The sequence below is a fragment of the Netta rufina genome (genome assembly GCF_964035555.1).
Source record: "Netta rufina genome assembly, chromosome: 2".
Classification (NCBI taxonomy): domain Eukaryota; kingdom Metazoa; phylum Chordata; class Aves; order Anseriformes; family Anatidae; genus Netta; species Netta rufina.
In genome coordinates, this window is record NC_140124.1 from 102,605,626 (window position 1) to 102,628,879 (window position 23,254).

Below are 23,254 nucleotides of genomic sequence, written 5' to 3' on the forward strand. Positions count from 1 at the left end.
TGACTCATTAAGGTTACAGTGCATAACACTCTTGAAAGTGAGTTGCCTCTGAAGGTATCTTATGATGCTATCTATTTGAACGTGTCTGAGCATTTCATTTTATCAAAAATGCCTCAAATGCTCATATGCTATGTGGTCAGTGCAATTCCTAGGACAAGTTTAATGAGGATATGTTCCACCAAGTCAAAAAGAAAAAAAGAAAAAAAATATTAAAAATGGAGAACTATTTACAACTTTCTTCTGTCTGTAAAGTTGAGTTTTTTATTTTAGTATTCTTCAGTGCATTTTCAGAGAAAGGTTCCAAGGCTATGAGTACAAGCAGTCTGGTCCAGTCCCATACATATCTGCAAGCCTTTTAAAACGAGGGCCCCAGTCACTGAGGTAATCGTAGTTCTGGTCAGAGTTTGAGCTGATCGAATCTAAGGAGCTGAGTGACTCTGCCACTGAGCCATTTCCCTCAAAGGCGTATGTCTGCAGGGAGTCATAGGGTGGTGCACAGGGGTCCACATCAGCTTCTTTTAGTCTCTCCCAGATAAATTCCCTAAAAATTACATTATCTGGGATGCTTTTAAAAGTTGGTCTGCTCAAGAACTGAATCTCAGGTGTCACGTCCCTCCTGGTCTTGGTGTCTCGGATGATGTTGAGGTTTCTCAAGGCAGCCATGTCAAAAGCCTCAGTGTCTTCTTCTCCACCACCCTCATCATCATACCTGACAATGTTCTCTCTGATATCTCTCTCTTCATCAAAAATGAGGGGCTCTTTTTTCCGTCGCCTCATGGTGACAATCAGCAAGACGAGAACTGGAATGCAAAAAGACTGAAGTTTTAGCAATGCTAAAATTTGCTCATATTTTGGTAGTGGTTGAAGCACTCATTAATTTATATGGATAACGACACAAGGAGTAGCAGGTAATTTATAGAGTTAGATTTCAAATCTAGCAGGTTATAAAATGGCTTTTAAACCACTTGCTTTTTAGATGTTAAAGAATCTATTTCAAAAGCCATTGTGAATTAATGTTTTCTTCTCTAACTCTATATCCTGTGCTATCTTTTAAATGCAAATTTTAGTACTGTTTCAGTATGAGTGTTACAATGTCATAGCTATGAAATAATAATAATTAAAAAAAATATATATTTTTTTTTAATTAAAAAAAAAAAAAGACCTTTTCCTGAACTCTTAATTGCCCAAGCGGTAAAAGCACATTTGCAAAGTAACTGAATAGAATTTAATGACCACAGTTTGGGAAGTCACTGAATTAAAGTATATGGCCAATCTCTGCTGGGAAACAAACAAACAAACAACAAACAAACAAACAAAAAATCTTCCTAGACTGGTGAAGACTTAATTATTAAGCAATGTGTAACATAAAACAGTCTTAGCTCGTGGATTAAAAGAATATATAAGAATGCACTTTCCTTTTAAGTGCAAAGCGCTGTTCTTCAGATTTATGAATTACTTCTAATGAGAAATTCTAGGACTGAAATTTGCTGGATCAGCCAGTTCTAGAAAAGGTAATCATTTTAGAATTATAATAGAAAAGGTAATCATTTTAGAATTAAAATAGAATTATAATCAAAATAGAATTATAATTTTTCATCAGACTGAAAGCTAATATTAAATGTCAGTGACAGCCAAAAGAACTGAGAAAAACAAACTCAAGATTCATCTTTTTCAAATACAGATTTGGTAGAGAAACACCATTACTGATACACAAAGTATGGAACCTGCAATATGAATATTGCGCCCATATGTGGGACATGATGAAATGTGAGTCATATTAATCACAAAGTGATTAATACTATCCTGTAGCATCTGGATAACATTTGCTGAGTTAATGATAATCCTAGAAAAGAGCAGGCATCTCTATGACTGTAAAAATAATGGTACATTGAAAAGTAAGTATCATTCCATATTCAATTTATCATTCCTTATAATATTATCTATATTTTTAATGTTAAGAATATACTATTTTTTATATTCAAATATCTAAGGTTTGCTATCGTTACTTACAGTACTTTGATATGCCTACTAAATTCCGTATACATTTCTGAAAAAAGGAACAACTGGTTGAGATAAAATTAAGATTGATATTCTCTAGGCTGTCTCAGAAATGCCCTCCATAAATTTAATAATATAGAATATTGTTGAAAGCCTTTCTTTTCAGGGAGGAACTTTTGAAAATCATTATCAATCTAGTCATTGTGAGACATGACTTAGTATGGGGATCACTTGGTTAGAATTAACCAGTCATTCAGAGATTGTACATGTAGAAAACTGCTATATTTCCACAGATATTGTCATAATTTCCTTTGGAGTGATGCTTGTTTAAAAGTAAAACTGGAACAAGTTCATTTTTTCCCTTTTAAAAATATATTAGTATATTAGGAAAATATTTTTAATTTATTTATATATATATATATTTATAGTAAATATGAGGTACAGGTTCAATGATCCATCTATTAACAGATGTCTTATGACTTTATAACACTTCAGTATCATCATCACTCTTCCACTTTTTTTTCCTCCTGGCATCTCACTGAATCATGTCTTGTGTATTAAATTCAGGAGCCACTGGTTTGGGGCACTTTGCTTTCAACAGTATTTACATAAGTAGTTTGATGATATAGGATTTTGACCTTTAAAGTGTTTTTTATGAAATTTCAAAACATTTTGATCATTGTATAATACAAATTAAGTTGTAAATTATAAAACAGATAACATAAAATTATCATCATTATATAGACAACAGTTGGATTCTACTCTTACTGTTTTTTCCTTATTATAAAAGGTATTTTTAAGTGAGAGACAAATTAGGTTGTTGACAGTACTAAAATACATTTAAGTCAAGATTGCTATTGATTTCTATTTTTTAAGCATTTTTAAAATTTACCGACACATTTTTTATTGCCAAGTAAGTAAGCAGATAATCATTTCCTTTAATCAAGTGCACATGTGTTTTCACACTACTGTCATTCTTAACAGACTTAATTTTCAAAGTTAAATACGTTTAATAAGTGAAAAATATGAAGCTCAGTAGGTAAGTCTGGCTGAAGGTGAAATAAAGTCATGATGCAATGAGTGTTTTATGTAGTATTCCTTGTACATCACATCCCTGTTTGAAGTCAAGAAAAATATGGAGTCTTTCTAAAGGTTAAACCTTTTAGCATGTAGATGGCTTTATGAGATTATTAATTTATCTCCATTCCAACAGCTATGAACAATAATGTTTAACCTCTAAATGAACAAAGCTTTAGCTGCATTTCAGCAACTGCACAGATGTATACAAGTGCAAACAAAATTATACTGGTAACTAAATCAAGTGAAAATGATTTGTAAAGCTTATCCATTTCTCATTGTCATTTTTCCCTCTACATTTATCACAAAAGCAGAGATCAAGTCAGTGACTGGCTGAACATCTAGAGAACACAGTATCTTAGAGAAGAAATAAAACACAGTGAAAAAGCTTTAGGAACACATGTATTGTACTTTTTGGCCATTGTCTCTATACCAGCACACCAAACTGATGCCAAGCTGATGAAATGTCAATACTGATTTTGTATGCGATTAAAATAAATAAATAAATAAATAAATGATATTGAAACTAATAATTATAAATGAATAACTAAAACTAATAGAGAAATATCTAAACTAACCTTTTGTTCTGGTTTACCAGAATTGTTGGAAATGTTTATTTTGTTTAATAGGTACAACAACTGACAGAACCTTGGCATTTGTATTTATATTACCTGTGATAAAATGTAATTTTATCTTTGTGTTGGTATAACTACAATCATAGTATCAGTAGTTTCTGTTCACCTAAATCAGTTTTTAAACTAATGCCCTTGAATATAAGAAAAATTTTTTTGTTTGCTACATTGCATTGTGCTTTGTGGAATTATTATCAAGTTTTCACTTTAGTGTGATCTTGCAAAAAGTTAGGTTTAGTTTACCTGTGCTTCTCTGTTTTAGCATTAAAATTTCTGTTTGTACTCAGGGCAACTACAGTGTCATTGTAAAGAAGCTATAATAGCCCTCAAAAAACCTAAAGGAGAAGCCTACACTCAGAAACAGGCAGAGCTGTAAAGGGACAGAGCTAAATCACAATCATTATCATACCCTGTATACTTCGCTCCTAAGCCTGGCATTTACTATAGCAGTAAGATATGTCAGCTGCAAATGAACATGCCATTGCTTTATGCCTTAGGTGTGTCATGAGTTATAAAGCTGAAGATTGGAGACCCTCAGCCATCCGAGAAGCACACTGATCTGTTTAGTTACACATTGCAGTTACTAGTACAGTCAGAAGAGATTTGAGAATACAGAGGCCAAGACTCAGGAAATGTATATTTAATTTCCAGTTAACAAGCTTCATGTATAACTGTTGCTTAATCAGTTTAGATTGCTTTTTGCAAAGTGTTGTAACCTTTGAATGCCTAGACTGAGCCTTCATTAGTAGGCTCTATAATTTTCAGAAAACAGGTTCTGCATTGCATAGTCAGCCACCTTTTAAATGACTCAATTTGAATTACCTCCAAACTGAAACAATTATTGATTTATCATTTTTCAACTATAAGATCCAGTCCATACATACTGCATTGTCCTATCCCATATCCATTTTACCCATTTAGTCATAAGATCCTTATTACTAGTACTGTTTCTTCCTGTTTAAGAGTCACAAAATTACATGGCTGATTGTATTAGGCTTTTGTAAGTAATACGTTAATAATTTACTTGTCCTTTAATTGAAAACAAGTAATACTTTAAATCTGTATTTTGAAAGGTAATCAACCTATCATTAACTTGTAAAATCTAAAGCCAGATTAAGAGGAGGTTTGCTACATTGTTTTGAGAAAAATACTGGGGCTAATAAATTTTATTCTGAAATATGGAAGATAAGAATAATGAATTTCTATTGCTTCAATACAAATAAAATATTTAACCTTTCAAATATGATTGGGTTATTTACAGGTGAATATTCTTTTTGTATGTATGATTTTATGTATACATTTTATGCTAAGCACTGGTTACAAAAGCAGTTATTTTGTCTGGAAGATGCTAACTGAAAAACAAATTACCTTGAATTAAATTATCATATAATTTTAAAAGGAGGTAAAATTCCTTTTTATTTCTCTAAAAATTATGTACAGTCTAAAATTAATACAAACTAGCTTTTCATATGCTTTTAATAGAATAATTTGCAAGTAGTTTTTTTTTGTTGTTTGTTTGTTTGTTTGTTTGTTTTTCTTTAAAACACAGCCTCACTGCAGAGTGAATAATTGTAGAGGTTTTGGGGTAATTAACAAAGTACTGGTGAAGCTTGAATGTGGAATAAAATTTAGAATTTAATCTCCATAAATCAATCTAAGAAGGAGAAAAAAGTGGTAAAATGTTTATAACTTTTAAAATTATTTAACTTTGAAAAAAAAAAAAAAACTATGCCACATTATATGTGATTATAATAAATTGGTATAATGTAGTAACTCTTTTTCTTCTTGCAATCACTGAAACCATTGTGCTTGTCTAAAATTGATCAGTTGTTTAAGTAAAAATAAGAACACTAAGAAATCCCACTGAGACAATCTGAGTCTTCTTTGAGACAAATGGTTATTAGGCAAAAGGATGTGTAGGGAGGAACGAATATCAAAGCATATAATTCTAACTTTAAGCAGATAAGAGTTTGTTGCAATTTCAAGATATTACAACCAGAATGCATTCATTCATGACAGTTATACAAATCTCTCCTCTGCTTTGCAACTGAAACTTACATTGAGATGACATTGATGAATGTGACTAGATTTGCAGTGTATTTTAAATTTTAATCAGAGGAAAAAAAAAAAAAAAAAAGTTTTGATCCAGTAACCTGGTTCCTCTGATAAACCCTTACATGAAAATGTACATTGCTTGGTCCCAGCCCTGGAACCACACAAGTTTAAACTTATTTTTTATGTAGTACTAGTTGATCTTCATTATTTTATTTCTTTATTTGTTTGGTGTTTTTTGTTTCCTCATTTTTGATTTTGTTTGTTTCTTTGCTTTCCTTGGGAATTAATGTAAAAAGAAAATTCCGAGCATTATTGCCATTCAGCTGAGCCAGCGACTGCCTTCTGGGAAGAAATAAGAGAAAAAGAAAGGCTCTGGAACAAGACAAGCAACACTTGATTAGTGTTTCACTGGTCATCAGTGATTCTTTGGTACCTCTTCTTTATTAAGACTGATACCAGGTATCTGAGTTGCAGGATCCAGCAACTCAGTGCAGGACTCAAAGCCAAGTTTAGCACAGAAACACAGACTAAACTGTGCCTTCAACTCTGAACTGTATCCAGAAGGAAAAGTGATGAGATTACATAGAAATATCTACTTGGATAAACAACAGTAACACATTCAGATAGCTAAATTTGAAGTCCAATTCTTTGACAACTAAAATCAATGGTGAGGTGGTTGTCTGTCAGATTCATTTTCGGTGCACAACCGAATTTAAACACTATGTTCGTATAGTTTATCCTCAGTTCTTTACCAAATGCTTGTTCAGCACAATCTAGAAGTGACTGGGATAAAACCTCAGGTTACCTGATTTATTGGTTGTGTTTGAGCTGTGCTACACTGAGTGGAATAAGCAGTCTCTGGCACAATGCTGTGTTTCCACCGAACAGTCTTCTTCAACACATATGGTTCATATTTCTGAGAAGCTCATGCCCAGGCCAACCTAACTTTTAGCTACAGTAGTTTCTAATGCATTATTCAGAAATTCCCTTGTTTATATATAACAGAAATGGTGACATTTCAGTTTGGGTTTAAGTTAATTGCTATCATTACAGAATTCTTAAATACATTGAACCAATGTTTTCAACAGGTGATTAATGTCAATTAATATCCATTAATGTCAATGCCAGTTGATACAAGAGAAAAGCCTAACATTATATATTTATTTGAACATATTTTTTCCTATTTGTTTCTATTTACCTGCATGTGCAAATAAAGTTCATTTGGGAATAGATATGGACTAGAAATATTGCTAGAAGAAAATGTATGAAAAATGTTGATTAGAATTGTTGATTATCATTCACTTGTATTTCTCCTTAAGCCTTGGTCTTTACACATGATGAGTGAGATTAAACAACTTTATGTTTTTAGCTTTTTTTTTTTCCTTTGGTCAAAAAGCTGAAAAACTTGGGAAATGTCTCCTATACACAGACATTGAGTAAGTTGTTTGGGTTCATTGTAGAAGTAGTGATTTTTCTTATTCTCTAACAACAGTACAAGAAGATTTCTTTTTCTGAGTCATTTGGAATTGTTTGTAGCAAAAGAAACATTTCCTTCTAATGGCTTACTGTGAGGTGAATCAGTCAATGAGAAATTTCCCATATGTGGTTAAAATACTGGCTTGAACAAAAATGCAGACAAAAATCTTTTGATTTGATTTATGATCATATAAATTTGAGGAGACTTCAGTCTTCTCCTTCCCCTTAGGCTGATATGTGCAGTAAAGGAATAGACGAATCTCTTCAGTGATAACACTCGTGAGAATTCTTGTGTGCTGATTCAGAACCTTTTTACAGTAGATCTCTCTGACAATAAGTAACATTGCACCTCTCCTTATCTGCATATCACAGTTGCAAGGATGATCCTTCATCTTTATTCCCTGATTTGTACCTGTGTAGTATCATCTAGGCATTTTGTTTCAGGACTTTTCATGAAATGAAAAATGCTAACCAAACTAAGCTCTTGACACTGTTCTGCTATTCACAAGCCGGTTTCTCCCCTTGTCTTCTATCTAGCAGTGGTTTCACTGCACAACATAAAATCCAAGAGAGACACCAGTTGCAGGAGTAACAAAAGATCATTCTGTAGAAGATGTTCAATTGAATAAGATGATTTTAATCAGTAAATTATATCTGTTGTATTTCCTGGGTATCTTTTGTTCTCTACAAATCAATTTTTGAAAAAAGTTGCATCTCTGAAAAGAACACACACTGATTACAAAGTAATTAATCTGGAAAAAAACAGCTTTTATACTAAACTAGAGAAATACATACATAAACTGCATTTTTTAAATATTAAATTTGTTGTAAATAATATTTTTTCTTCTAATATTATTTCATATGTACCTCTGGAGTCAGCTTAAATTAGAAAGTATCTGATCTTGAAAATCACAGAATTAAGGTTTTGTGTGGCTCGTGATACAAAATGTTGTTCTTCCTGGAATGTGATTAATTTAGTGATTAAAAATAAATAAATAAATAAAATAGTGTGTATCTATACATATTTTTTATTTTTTCTTTTGCTAATTACAATACATTGCATTGAAAAAAATTGTAACAGAAAGAAGACTTACCCAGCAGCGTTAATACACAAGCCAATATTGCTATCAGGGCTCCAGTGCTAAGTCCTGCAGGCAATATGTATGCCTCTGCATTGCATGTCTGAGCAATACCATCTGCATCACAGTCACAGACTCTGATGGTGAGTGTATTAGTGCTACTTAGTGAAGGTGACCCACTGTCCACAATGAATATTGGCAAATAAAAAACAGATTGTTCCTGTCTTCGGAAGCCATTTCTTCTGGTTAATACTGTTGCAGTGTTATCTATATAAAGGAATAAAAAGATAAATGTAAAATACTTGGCCTTTCAAGAATATAAGTCTATAAGAAATACAGCCTTTCTCTCAGAAGACTTTAGAAACACATTTTTATTATTTCAATGAGTTTATATTGATCGTATTTTCCTTAATCTGCAGAGGTAGGATTAGCTGAGAATTCATGTTCAACTAAACAAAAATATTCCTGTTGTCCATGAAAAACTATTTCAAAATCGCAGAGGTCTATTTGTTTTTAGTATGCTTACAGTTCCACAGTCTCAATATATAGCTGAAGATGAGAGTATTGTAAAAGAGAAGAAAAAAAAATCACACTTCAGTAATCAGTTTAAGTATTTATATTCATGTTTCAGGTCTAATTTCCATGGATCTATTTCAATTATTCACAGATATAGAGAGCATGGAATAAGATAATATATTCATAGGTGAGTAGGTTCTGAACACCAATTAATATATATTTTTTGAAATATAAAAATAACCTCTTGGAGCACAAATACATGTAATTGCATGTGTAACAAAGACGTGTTTGTTTTCAGTCTCAGCTGAGAGTCAGCAAGTTGGCTAATATAATCACATGTGCTTCGATGTTGCTGATTTGGGTGACTAAAATGTCCAGGTGTTCCAGAAAATATGTGCATAACTCACTGTGTTCAATACAGGTTGACCGCTCCTGAGAGGTAGGGAGATACATCTCCTAGAAATGTATAGAAAAGGTTGGTCGGTCGGTCTGTCTAGCTACATGTATCATCTATCTATCTGTCTATCTATAGTCAGATTCATTGATAATCTAGTATAGGTATCTTATTGTGTCATCTATTATGACCTATCTGGCAAAAAAATACAAACATTTCCTCATACAGAACCATGTGAAATATATCTAAAGCTAAAACATCAGAAGAGGCAACTGGTTCTGCCTCGTAACTCCATTGATTTTACTGGCATTGCAATGGTCTGTTATTACCCTTTGCAAATTGTAAGTTCTTTGGAAGATGGACTGTCTTTTTATTGAGTACTTTGCAGAACTTGTAACAGCATCAGACTTCTTAACAGTCTTATTCTAATGCATTTTTATTTTTTTGACCACTATTTTTATTATTTTGACCACTATAATATTTTTTATTATTTGACCACTATATGCTGCTACTATGAAGAAAGTTAAACATGTCAATACTACATGCAGAATAAGGCAATAAATGCCTGTGTGAGAGATCTTTATTAGGTCCCGTGGACTTAGTGACTGTTGTTCAAGGTCTTTCTGTACAAACAGTACACCTTAGTCCACCATATGCTTCTTTTTTCTTATTAATAATGATCGCTTTGTAACTCTGGATAATGCTGATACATAGAATCACAGAATCACAGAATCACAGAATTTCTAGGTTGGAAGAGACCTCAAGATCATCGAGTCCAACCTCTGACCTAACACTAACAGTCCCCACTAAACCATATCCCTAAGCTCTACATCTAAATGTCTTTTAAAGACTTCCAGGGATGGTGACTCCAACACTTCCCTGGGCAGCCTGTTTCAATGTCTAACAACCCTTTCGGTAAAGAAGTTCTTCCTAAGATCCAACCTAAAACTCCCCTGGCGCAACTTAAGCCCATTCCCCCTCGTCCTGTCACCAGGCACGCGGGAGAGCAGACCAACCCCCACCTCACTACAGCCTCCTTTAAGGTACGTGTAGAGAGCGATAAGGTCACCCCTGAGCCTCCTTTTCTCCAGGCTGGTGCATAGAAGAGCAATGCAAGACTAAGATGGCGTCTATTTAGTGCTACTTGCCTCAGCTAACAGCTAAACTGACTGATACATGCTCAGATGCTATACTGTGCAGTGCAACTAATGAGAACACTAATTAGAAGCATGTTCTCAGATATTTAACTAATAAAAACTTGATGTCAACAGGAGTCTTTTCATAAATGTCTGGGGAAATAATAGTAAGAACTCAGTGTAAATGCTTTTGTTTTCAAAATCATTCCTCAGTCGGTAGTAAACTTATTGAAAAGGTGCATAAAACAAAACAAAACAAAATAAAAACAACAAAAAATGAGCAAAACAAAAACAAAAACAAACAAACAAACAAAAAACTTGTGCACTCATTTTTTATGCCCTGAGTTGAATTAATAAAATATTGATTCATGGACATTTTTCAGTTATTGCCCCAAAGTATAATCTATTTTGGATTAAAACAAAACAAAACAAAAATATAAATACAAGGGAAAAATGTGAAAAGACTGCCTTCTGGAAAAAAAAATACAATAAAAAAGAAGCTACTCTGTTTGGCTCAAAACTTTAAATGATTCAGACAGCAGCTTTATTCCCTTGACGGACAATCTATAAAAATACTTTTGAAGCTGATTGCACTTTAATTTATGTCCTTACCAGTGTTTATGTAGGTCATTATCAGCATGATATATTCAAAATGAAAAGTGTTGGTTGTGAATATTTACCCCCCCCCCAAAAAAAAAAAAAAAAAAAAAAAAGTTATCTACCTTTGTTGTCCTGAAGTGTAAAATTGTGGTTATTTGCTGCCTCTGCTGTTAAACTGAAATAGAACTGATGGCCATTTGGTGGGTCATCTTTATCAATTGCACTGATTTTCTGTATGACCTGTAACGAAATACATTGAGGTTTCATTATATGAAATGTGAAGAAGCACAAATACATGCACATTACATAACTCCTCTGTTACATATCCAAGTTCCAATCCTTTCATGAGTCCTGCTTATATTGTGTTTTTTTTTTTTGGTTTTTTTTTTTTTTTTTAATTTTCTAAACTCCTACGCATGTAGAGATACTATTACATGTATAATGTGACTCTTTTCCTTACTTTCCCTGTATCTTTATTTACCTTTATTTACCAAAATTTACTTAATTTACTTAATTTACTTTATTTACCAAAAGCAATTCTTTGCAGTGCTTATGAGAGAGTTAGGTCCTGTCATGCACTGGTGTTTGAAGTATAAACTGCACAGCAGTGGAAGAATCATATATTCCAGATGCCTATAACATGGCCCTCTTATAGTTAGTTACCTGTTGCTGTGATCAGTGTTGAGCTGTAATCTTTTGCAAAGGATTATGTTTATGAGCACCCAGTTGAAAAGGAAAAAGCCAAGTCCTAAGTATATTAATATATTCCTTTTTTTTAAAAAAAAAAAGAAAAATATTTTGTAAAATTCAGTCAAAACGTCTCTAAAGGAAAGATTTCAAAATTGCTTACAATTCATAAAGAAATGAATAGTAGAGGTAACAGTTCTGACTGAATCACAGGGACAAGAAACAAGTATTCCAATAAGAACACTCTTATTCTATTCCTGTGCTTCTCATGAATGCAAGCTAACAATAGTGTTTTCTGTTGAAGAGTTCAGTTCTGCTGTACTTTTGAAATGTATAATAGACAACATCTCCCACAGAAAGGAAAATATTCTGGGAGAAGGCCCGAAAGTGCAGAGCCTCCCAGGGACTATGTGGGATCTATAAGTATGAGACATCTACTACTTTTCTGGGAGAGAGAAGAGAGAATTAGAAAACATATATTTCCTTAGGCCTTAAATACCAAATTGGAAAAGCTAAAATATGACAGACATCAAAGATAAACAATACCAGATGCTGTTAGTTAAGTCTAGGACTGTTTGTAAATCATGTTGGGAGTTAAAAACAGTTTGATAGGAATAGGTTTTGTGAAATTCTGACCTATACTTCCTAAGGGAAATAAAAGTATGTGCTCATTTTAGGAATGGTATAGTTTCAGAATAAACTCCATGTTAAGATTTCCCACTTCCCAGTAAAATTAGGAGGAAGTATATATTAATGTTACTCACATTTTGGTGAGCTTAAAAATGTGTCAGTTATGTTGTAAGGGAACATACTTGTGTAGGTTTTAAGTTAGTTTGAGAAAATTTGGAGCCTTTTAACCCTACCTCGAACACATTATTTTTATATTTGCATCTTTTTCTTCAAAAGTAGGGTGGATATGTTAGGAGTTGAGTAATATTTGCTTGTGCTGCACATCAAAACATTGTTTTTACTCTCATAAACAGATTATATTTTATCTTAAAGCTGTCAGGCTTCTGAATTGAATGACTACCTATCTGATAAAAGTAAACATTTAAAAAGTATAAAGCCGTACCTGTCCAGGTTGAGCATTTTCACAGACAGTTGTCTCATACTCCATGGCAAACTCAGGGGCATTGTCATTGATGTCAAGGATAGTGATGGCTACATATCCTCTCCCAATCTGTGCTGGATTCTCTGAGAAGAAGCCAACAATACAATGAAATAGAGCTCCTTGAGAGTTATGCTTTGGGTCAGTATGTTTTCCATTTGCAATTTTCTTTTGCATATGCTTGTCAAATCAATTACAATCCCTTCTAGAAAGACAAAGGAAGCTCTTGGCTTGATCTTTTGGACAAAATGAAAACAATGTTTGTGTTTTCCAACAGCATAAATGTAATTGAGGTTTTACTTTCAGGGATAAGCTGAAAATCTAACTCACTAATAAAAACATTAATTTACATCATATGGAAAGATAAGAGCACAGTGATGTAGAACCATCACCCAGGGTGCACAGTGAACCAAAACAACCCTACTCAAACTAGGAATAGCCCAGATATCATGGATGAAATAATATGTTGCAACTCTAACTGATCAGGCTATTATGAAGTTAAAAAAAAAAAAAGAGGTGTATTTCCAAGCAAAACTGAAGTGGAATCATATTCTTAAACTGATGTACATTTCTAGCTAAAATACGAGTCTGTGAAAGACCTAATGTCATAATTTAATCTCAAACAGTAGATATTTGGTGAACTAAACATAATGGACATCAGTGTCTACTACACTTATTTTGCAAGATAACACTTCTGGTTTGGAGCAAGGAACAGAAACATTGTAGGTGGTGACATGAGTGAGATTGCAGGGCAGACAGAAAAACTGCACAAACATTAAAAGATATATCTATTTCAAACAATGTATTGCAAACAAATTTTATAAAATATTTTATGTTTTATTAAATATTAGCAGTTTTTAAAGAAATACCCTGCTGAAGTGCCTCTACACCAACACATACTGCATGGAAATCAAATAAGAGGAATTGGAAACCATAGTTTAATTAGACAAATATTACCTGATTGCTGTCATGGAAATGTGGTGCAATGGATCACATAATTGGAAAACTGGAATGGAGGGATACAAACTCTTCAGAAGCCATAAACAGGGAAGGAAGGGAGGGGGTGTTCCCCTCTACATTAGGGAAGGGATTGATCATGAAGAGATGCCTCTGAGAAATAGCCACAGACAGGTTGAGAGCTTGCAGGTGAGAGTTAAGGACCATACCAATAAAGGACATCTTGTGGTTGGGGTCTACTACAGACCACCCTATCAAGGGAAGCCTGTGGATGAGGCATTCTTGCTTCAACTATAAAAAGTATCACGCTCGTGTACACTCATCCTGATGGGGGACTTCAACCACCCAAATGTCTACTGAGAAAACTACATGGCAGGCTGTGAGCAATACAAGAGATTCCTAGAGCATGTTGAGGATAACTTTCTGGTATTAAACAAATCAACCAGAGGAGAATCATTGCTGGACTTGGTGTTCAACAACGCAGAGGAGCTGGGTCCTGCACCTGGGACAGGGCAACCCAGTCTGTCATCACTCAGTCTGTACCTCTGTATACGTACAGACTGAGTGATAAGATGCTGGAGAGCAACCCCATGGAGAAGGATCTGGGGGTTGTGGTTGACAGCAAGTTGAATATGAGCCAGCAGTGTGCCCTGGCAGCCAGGAGGGCCAACCGTATCCTGGGGTGCATCAAGCACAGCATTGCTAGTTGGTCAAGAGAAGTGATTGTCTCACTCTGCACTGGAGCAGCCTCACCTCGAGTACTGTGTGCAGTTCTGGGCACCACATTACAAAAAGGATGAAAAACCGTTGGAGAGTGTCCAGAGAAGGCCTACGAAGATGGTGAAGGGCCTAGAGAGGAAGACGTAAGAGGTGCGGCTGAGGTCACCTGGCCTGTTCAGCCTGGAAAAGAGGAGGCTGAGGGGAGACCTCATTGCGGTCTACAGCTTCCTCATGAGGTGGAGTGGAGGGGCAGGCGCCTATGTATTCTCTTTAGTCACCAGTGATAGGACCCGCAGGAATGGTGTCAAGATGAGGCAGGGGAGGTTTAGGCTAGACATCAGGAAGAGGTTTTTCACTGAGAGGGTTGTCGCATACTGGAACAGGCTCCCCAGTGAGGCGGTCACTGCACCAAGCCTGTTGGAGTTTAAGAAGCGTTTGGACTGTGCACTTAGTCCCATGGTCTGAAATTTTGGGTAGACCTGTGTGGTGCCAGGAGTTGGACTCAATGATCCTTGTGAGTCCCTTCCAACTCGGGATATTCTACGATTCTGTGATTAAAGAGGTCAAGACTGGAGGCAGTCTGGGATGCACTGACAATACCCTAGTTGAGTTTGTGATCTCGAGGAGTACAGGCCTGGCAAGGAGCAAAGTCAGGACCCTGAACTTCTGAATCAGCAAATTTCAAGCTATTTAAAGACCTAATAGCTGTGATCCCCTGGAACACCATCCTTAGGGACAAAGGAGCTAAGCAGAGCTGGCAGCTTTTTAAGGATGTTTTCCTTAAAGTGCAACTCTCCATCCCTCTGCATAAAAGCAGGCAGGGAGGGCAGACAACTGGGATGGCTAAGCGAGGACCTGTTGGTCAAACTGAGGTCTAAGAAGGAAATGCACACGCAGTGGAAGCAGGGACACATGGCATGGAAATAGTATAGGGATGCAGTCTGGATATGCAGAGATGGGACAAGGAAAGCCAAGGCATAGATGGAACTGAGCTTGGCAAGGGGTGCAAAAAATAACAGGAAGAGATTCTAAAGTTACATTGCTCAGAAAAGAAAGGTCAAGGAATTTGTACCCCCTCTGATGAATGAGAAGGGTGAAATGATAGTAACAGACATGGAGAAGGCAGAGGTACTCAACAACTTCTTTGCCTCAGTCTTCACTGCCAGTCAGGCTTGCCAAGTATTTTGCTTCCCTGCACCCATAGATGGAGGCTGTGGGAGTAAAGTCTCACCCACTGTAAGTGAACAGCAAGTTCGAGACCACCTGATGAAACTGAACACCTACAAGTCTTTGGGGCCTGATGACATGTATTCCAGGGTCCTGGGGGAACTGGATGATGTAGTTGCCAAGACTCTCTCCATCATATTTGAAAAGTCCTGGCAGTTGGGCAAAGACCCAGTGACTGGGAAAAGAGAAACATCACTCCCATTTTTAAAAGGGTAGAATGGAATACCAGCTTCATCTCTGTGCCAGGCAAGATCATGGAAAATATCCTCCTGGAAGTAATGTCAAAGCACATGCAAGGCATGCAAGACAAACAGGTAATCCAAGACAGCCAACTTGGCTTCACCAAGGATGAATTGTGCCTGACCAATCTGATGGCCTACTATGATGGAGTGACTGCATCAATGAAAGACAAATGAAGAGCTACTGATGTCATCTACCTGGACTTCTGTAAGGCCTTTGACACAATCCCACGTGACATCCTTGCCTCCAAATTGGAAAGATATTGATTTGATGGGTGGAACATTCAGTGGATAAGGAGTTAGTTTGAAGGCTCCTCCCAGAGTGTTGGGAATTGGCACATGAGTCCGTGGAACAATTGCTCGACCTGAGCTTGCTTTAAGCAACCAGGAGTAGGCCTTAGCAAATCCCATGGCCTGCTGTAGCTGAGCAAAATGAGCTACCAAGGCAACTATGAGAAGTTCCCATGACAGTGTTCCCACGTCGCCCAATTGAGGAATTCAGAAAAATATTGCTACCAGCAGCTGGCTTCAAGGACAAGATCTACGTGACTGCTAATCACAGGGGGGTTGTTTTCTTGACTGCTAATCACAAGGGGGTTGTTTTCTTGCAGATGGGGTTGTTTTCTTGTAGTTGTTTGTCTGAGTGCTTTTGACCAATAACCTTGTGTGAAACACTGTCTGCCCCTGTTAAGTTCACTATAAAAGTCAGGCTATTAGGGCAATAAAATGGAGAAGCATGATCTGACTCTACTGGTGTCTGTCGTGCTTTCGGCCGTGCTTCCTGCTACGTGCTCCAACACCAGAGAGTGGTGGTCAATGGCTCTATGTCCAAGTGGAGGCTAGAGATGAGTCGTGTACCACTGGGGTCTATCCTAGAACTGGTACTGTTCAATATCTTTATCAGTGACATAGACAGTGAGATTGAGTGCACCCTCAGCAAGTTTGCAGATGACCCCAAACTGAGTGGTGCAGTTGATACAACAGAAGGAAGGGATGCCATCAAAAGGGACCTGGACGAGCTTGAGGATTAGGCCCACGTGAACCTAATGAGGTTCAGCAAGTCAAAGTGCAAGGTGCTGCTCTGGGTCTGGACAATCCTGGACATGCGTATAGAACTCACTTAGCGCAGCCCTGCAGAAAAGGACTTGGGGGTACTGGCAGATGCTCATCATGCTCATCATGGGCCACCAGCATGTGCTTGCAGCCCAGAAGGCCAACTGCATCCTGGGCTGCATCAACAGAGGAGGAGTAGCCAGCAGGTCGAGGGAGGTGATTGTTTCCCTCTACTCTGCCCTCATGAAGCCCCACTTGGAGTCTGGAGCCTCCAGCATGAGGAGGATGTTGATCTGTTAGAACAGGTCCAGAGGAGGGCCATGAGGATGATCAGAGGGCTGAAGCACCTCTCCTATGAAGAAAGGGTGAGAGAGCTGGGGCTGTTCTGCCTACAGAAGAGAAGGCTCTGGGGTGACTTCATTGCAGCTTTTCAGTACTTAAAAGAGTCTTACAAAAAAAGATGGAGAGTGACTTTGCTCAATCAGATAATGATAGAACAGGGGGGAATGGTTTTAAATTAAAAGAGTAGAGATTTAGATTAGAGATCTAGACTCAGAGGGTGATGAGGCACTGGAACAAGTTGGCCAGAGAAGTTGTGGATGCCCCATCCCTGAAGGTTTTTAAGACCAGGTTGGATGGGGCCCTGGGCAACCTGATTTAGTGAGTAACATCCTTGCCTATGGTAGTTCACAATGTCTTTTTTTTTTTTTTTTTTTAATTCCACATGTGAAATAGTGAAATAGAAAGGAATTTTGATACTAACTTTCTCCTCTATTGATCTAAAAGCACCCTCCCCACCCCCAGGAAAAAAAAAAAAAAATTAAAAAAAAAAAAGCCAATGAGTGACATTTTTTGCATCTCTGTTTTAATGTGTTTAAGAAAAAGTAAAAATTCTGTGCAGGAGTATCTGGAAAAGGTGTGAGAAGATGTGAGAGAAAGAACCCCTGCAGACACCAAGGTCAGTGAAGAAGGAGGAGGAGGAGATTCTCCAGGCTCTGGAGCAGATATTCCCCTGCAGACCATGGAGAAGACCATGATGAAGCATGATGTCCCCCTGCAGCCCATGGAGAACTCCACACTGCAGTAGGTGCCCTGGTGGAAGCTGTAACCTGTGGAGAGGAACTAACACAGGAGCAGTTTTTCTGGCAGGAACTGTGGCCCTTGGGGGACCTGTGGTGAAGCAGTCTACTCCTGATGGCCTGCACTCCATGGTATGAGCCCATGTTGGAGCAGTTCTTGAAGAACCACATTTCACAGAATGTATTCAGAGCTGAACAAGTTTAGGTTTAAATTTTCATACAGAATTATTGTACGTACCTGAAGAGTTTGATTCTTTATCATTTTTCAACTTACACCATAAAAAGATATTGTTTACTAAATATCCTTTACCATCTTACTTGAGATTCAGGAAAGTAAAATAACATAGGTATTGACATGTCCTTTACTTCATCCTTTTTAAGAGTGTTGTGATTAATGAACAGAAATCAACCTGGGTGTCATTACTAAGAGGAGTTAACTGCTGTCCTCTAGTTCATATCATTTTTGCTCTAATTATACTTAGTCTGAGACTCCTGACATTTTCAGCTTCTTTTGTGCTTGCTTTTCTAAAGTCAAAAAAATACATGAAGTGTGAGGCAAAAGAAAGTGTAAATGCTTAATCTGTTGTATTTCTGTATTTATATCACATACGTGTCTTTTACATTGAGTAAGAAGAATTGTTATCTGCCATGTTTTGAAACATTGTCATATTTTCACTTTGTGTAGCTTATCCCAACTAAACCTGAACTTTTATACATAAACAACTAATAAAATCTTTAAATTGTTACTTACGACTCTCCATAGCCAAGACTGTGATATTATGAACAGCATTCGTTTCCCTGTCCAAAGACTTGGCAGTTGTAATGACTCCACTGTTGGCATCAATATTGAAATACCTCTCAAGGTCTGTGTTTCGATCTATTGAGTACCTAGGTGAAGAATGAATGAAAACTTTTGATTTATGTTCAATTAAAGCTTGTAGAAATGTTTCATTGATTTCTCATTAGAGAGAAAGTGTTTCCATTGTTTCCCCATTTGGGGCTTGTTTTTGTCCAGTTTCTCTAGGTTATTAGCAGAAGGAAAGCTGTAAGCAAAGGCAAGACCACACAGGCAGTGACCTATGCTGACAGTGTCAGGCTCCATTACCACAGTGACCTGTTAAGCAAGATTATAGGCATTCCCCTCTCTTTTCTATCACCCTCTCCATTGTAAAGCAGCTATTCATTTACTTATGGAATAGCATCCTACTGAGCCCAAGCTAACAAGAAGAGTTGGAAGTTTGCTGCATGGCTGTACCAGTAAGGCATGGATCCCATGGGGGCTGACAGCCTGAGCACAGTTTTCTATCAACAGCAATAGAGCCCCTGAGTCACCCAGAGCTGCCAGGGCAGGGAAAAGAAAAGAAAGATAATGTAGAGTATGTCAAGGGATTGTGTGTCATCACCTTCAGCTCCCAGTGCTTAACTGTCATTTGACAAACACAGGCTTATGCCCTAGACTCTTTGTCTTAGCATATCTTTTGCCTCCAAACTTGTTTTAGGAAGGGGAAACTAGCTCCTTAGCAAATAGAAAATTGCATAAGTGAAAAGGTCAGACTTTCTGTGGGTATTTTGCTTATATCCCTTTTGAGAGAAAGGGATAGTTAATTAGGCAGTGTTAGATTTAAAACTATAGTATTCTTGATATTTGGCTTAATATTGGGTCAGATTCTTGCAGTGTCATTTAGATCATTTAGATCAAGTACTTCAGAGCACTTCCCTACACTCAAAATGAATTAAAATGTCTGAGACCAAGTTTGATCATTACAATTACTGTCACACTGATGATATATTAGATTATTGATATAGCGTTAATCAAAACCTTTGAACAATGTGGAAGGAAAGAATAATGGAAGATAGTGCAAAGACAGGACTTCCCAGACATAATGATATGACAGCATTATTTGCTTGTTCTGTGTTGTAATATACTAGCTTCTACTCTGCTGTATTGTGATTATATCTAACCCTCCTGGCTGCAAAATGTCTAGAGTAGAGACTTGTTATGCATTAAGAATTGCTTTACTGCATTATCTCACAGTAAGAGAAAGGCATAAGGAGTCATAAAAACAACAGTAATAGCAGTTTTCATGGATTGAAACTCTCTCTCTTTCACTTTTCTTCTTCTTTTCTAATTAAACAGTAGTTTTTGTTTGTTTGTTTGTTGTTTTTTGTTGTTGTTTGTTTGTTTGTTTGTTTGTTTGTTTTCCCCCTCCCTTGTTTTGTTTAGTTTTGATAAGCTTCCCCTGGGGAATATGCCTGTTTCCTCTGCTATGTAATCAATCATGTCAGGTTCAGTAGTTTTGATTCAATCTCTTGCCAGCCTTTACATTTCCTAATTATTAACACTGTTACTACATAACTTGAAAATTCAAAGGACTTTCTTAAAAACCTAGTAAGAAAGAGAGAAAAGGGGAAAGTAAAAGAACAGAGAGTGAGAGAGAAGCGAGAAAGAGGCTAACAATGAAAAAGAATGCACAAAAACAATAAAAGAAATCAATAAAAAGGAAGGAAGGAAGGAAGGAAGGAAGGAAGGAAGGAAGGAAGGAAGGAAGGAAGGAAGGAAGGAAGGAAGGAAGGAAGGAAGGAAGGAGGAAAGGAAGGAAGGAAGGAAGGAAGGAAGGAAGGAAGGAAGGAAGGAAGGAAGGAAGGAAGGAAGGAAGGAAGGAAGGAAGGAAGGAAGGAAGGAAGGAAGGAAGGAAGGAAGGAAGGAAGGAAGGAAGGAAGGAAGGAAGGAAGGAAGGAAGGAAGGGGTGAGAATGCAAGAGAACAAGCTATGTAAATTAGACAACATATTGTAGTGAAAGAAGAAAAAGTAGTTTTTATGCATAGGACCCAAGCAGTTATCTTTAACTTTTATTTACAACTACTGTATCCATGTTGAAATTCTGAAAAAATTATTTTAAGCACTCCTAATCCTTTAATTCCTTGTGGCCATTAATATTTGAAAATCTTTGAGCTTCAGGAGTTTTAAATCCTTTATTTAAGGTAGTTCAAACACCAATAGTTCTCAGGTCCATATAAAATAACTTCATTTTCTTTTTGTTTCTTTCTTTCTTTATTTTAATTATATTAGTATTTTAATTATTTTAGTATTGTCAAGACATGGTTTTAAGTTTGTCTGATCTTGCAATTGCAACACTTTCAGAATTGTAACAAACCAAAAATTTTAATCTATCAATATAATCCAATGTTTGGAATATGGAGTACTTATTTATAGATTAATAATTTAAAGTTCTTAAGTAGATCATGAAAATTATTATGCTTTAATCTTCCTTAACACGTTCAATTTTTATGCATCTGGTCTGTGATGTACATCGCAGCAGATGCAGGACATCTTTAAATTATATAGTTTGTCAGTACCCCTGACAACATATATAGTAGGTTCACAAGCATAGAGATAAACCTTCATTATTTCTTATTTTCATCTCCCTCAAATTCCAAACAACTTTGAAGCCGAAGAAATCTAGATGTCTGTTAAGCTTGTGATATAGTATTTTTTTGATGCTGAAATTCTAAAAAATAACCAAAACAAGGCCAATAAATTCATCCTTACACAAGAGTCAAAAGCATAGAGAGCATAGACTTAATTTATGGAACTGGATTTAATCCTACTCTAAATGGTTCTGCTAAAGCAGATATTATACACCAGATGCTAACATCAGTGCCAGAAAACACTGCCACTGTAAAGAAAGAGCTCAGCAAAGATAAATTTCACAAGTGAATCCCTGCCAACCAATCCATCTAGGACTTGTTTATACATGATAGGAAGCAGCTATTTTGAATCTGTTGAAAATATATAATGAAAAAGAGGGAGAGAACACTTGTATCACCTCTAGGAGTGAAACATATGCTTTATTTTTACAACTGAAATTGCTGCTTCAGAAATTACAGAGCTACAGTAGACTCATGAGTTCATATTCAATACATGAATGTAAAAAGTATCTCAAAAAAGGTGACATCTAAATGAGTTCTGTATCTGTGAAGTTTTTTTCTATGTATGCTCTAGATGAACAATAACAACTGAAACTTAGTACTAACATTTAACTGTATTATTGTCCTACTCCTGAAGATGTTTAAGTTCTCAGAATTCCCCTGAAGTCACGGGCTCCAGACCCTTCGCATTTTTTTTTAATTATTTTTTGGCTATTAGAATTACTATTCTGCATAACAAAACTAACAAATAATTCAGTGTTTAAATTAGTGTTTTAATTTAGGCGATGTGTCTTTTTCTCTGAACTTTTTCTCCCTAAAGACAGACAAACATAATATCAATATATATTCTTTTGTTGTTGTTTTCTACAGGTTCCCTACATTCCTGCGCATTATATTATGGAAGATTTTTTTTTTTTCACACAAGACAAAGGAAGAAGCCCTTGAGAATTTTTATGTTTCTCTAGTGTTCATATCTCTTCCCTTTCAAACGGAAGATATTTGGCTGCAGCAGAACTTACAACAGCCAAAAGAGCCTTTAACCATCCTGGCAAATACAGGAGGTCATGTCCTATCCATTTCTTTCACATAAAGAGTTTGTAGCAATACATTTTTTCTGTGGGACATCAATTCTGGTTTACCATGTAAAAGAGTCCTATTACTTGCTTGCACATACTGCACACACAAAATGGAGAGAGAAAGAGAAAGAGATTTTCATCCTGATTGATTAAACAGAACATAATTTGTTATAGAAATGTTATAAAAAGATATATAGATTTGTTATAGATATGGATTCTTTCTAAATTTACAAATAAATTAATATGTATAATAAGGATTATTTTTGCTTTGTAATTCTGAAATTCTAACTTTCCTTATTTATTTATTTATTTACTTACTTATTTTACAGATGTAAATACATTATTTTTTAAAGGTTCTGCAGTTTATGAGTATAAAATTTAAAATATGCAAAGTCTTAGAATATTTCATTCTCCCTCTGTAAGTGCAAAGAAACAAAACAAACAAACAAAAAAAAAATCTAGTTGCTTTCAGTGCAAACAATCTTCCATCACAAAACAAGCATTTAGAAAAAAAAAAAAAGTTATAAAAATAAACAATTAAGAAGTCTTATAAATTGTATCACAGGAGGTTTGGATTGGATATTGGGAAGAATTCCTTCATGGACAGGGTGATCAAACATTGGAGGGGGCTGCCCAGGGAAGTGGTGAAGTTCCCATCCCTAGAGGTATTTAAAAGACAGGTGGACATGGCCCTAAGGGACATGGTTTAGTGATGG

The 23,254-nt window shown here is 36.0% G+C and overlaps 1 protein-coding gene across 1 annotated transcript in view; it reads right to left on the reverse strand.

Annotated features, from left to right (window-relative positions):
- Window positions 1-306: 306 nt before the first annotated feature.
- Window positions 307-23,254, reverse strand: part of CDH7 (cadherin 7) — a gene marked incomplete at both ends in the record, with an annotated part of 78,698 nt that continues 55,750 nt past the window's right edge. Inside the window, 5 exons of the mRNA XM_084306876.1 lie at window positions 307-800; window positions 8,333-8,584; window positions 11,086-11,203; window positions 12,723-12,844; window positions 18,785-18,921. Coding sequence (XP_084163002.1) covers window positions 307-800; window positions 8,333-8,584; window positions 11,086-11,203; window positions 12,723-12,844; window positions 18,785-18,921 — 1,123 coding nt within the window. The remainder of the gene's footprint in view (window positions 801-8,332; window positions 8,585-11,085; window positions 11,204-12,722; window positions 12,845-18,784; window positions 18,922-23,254) is intronic.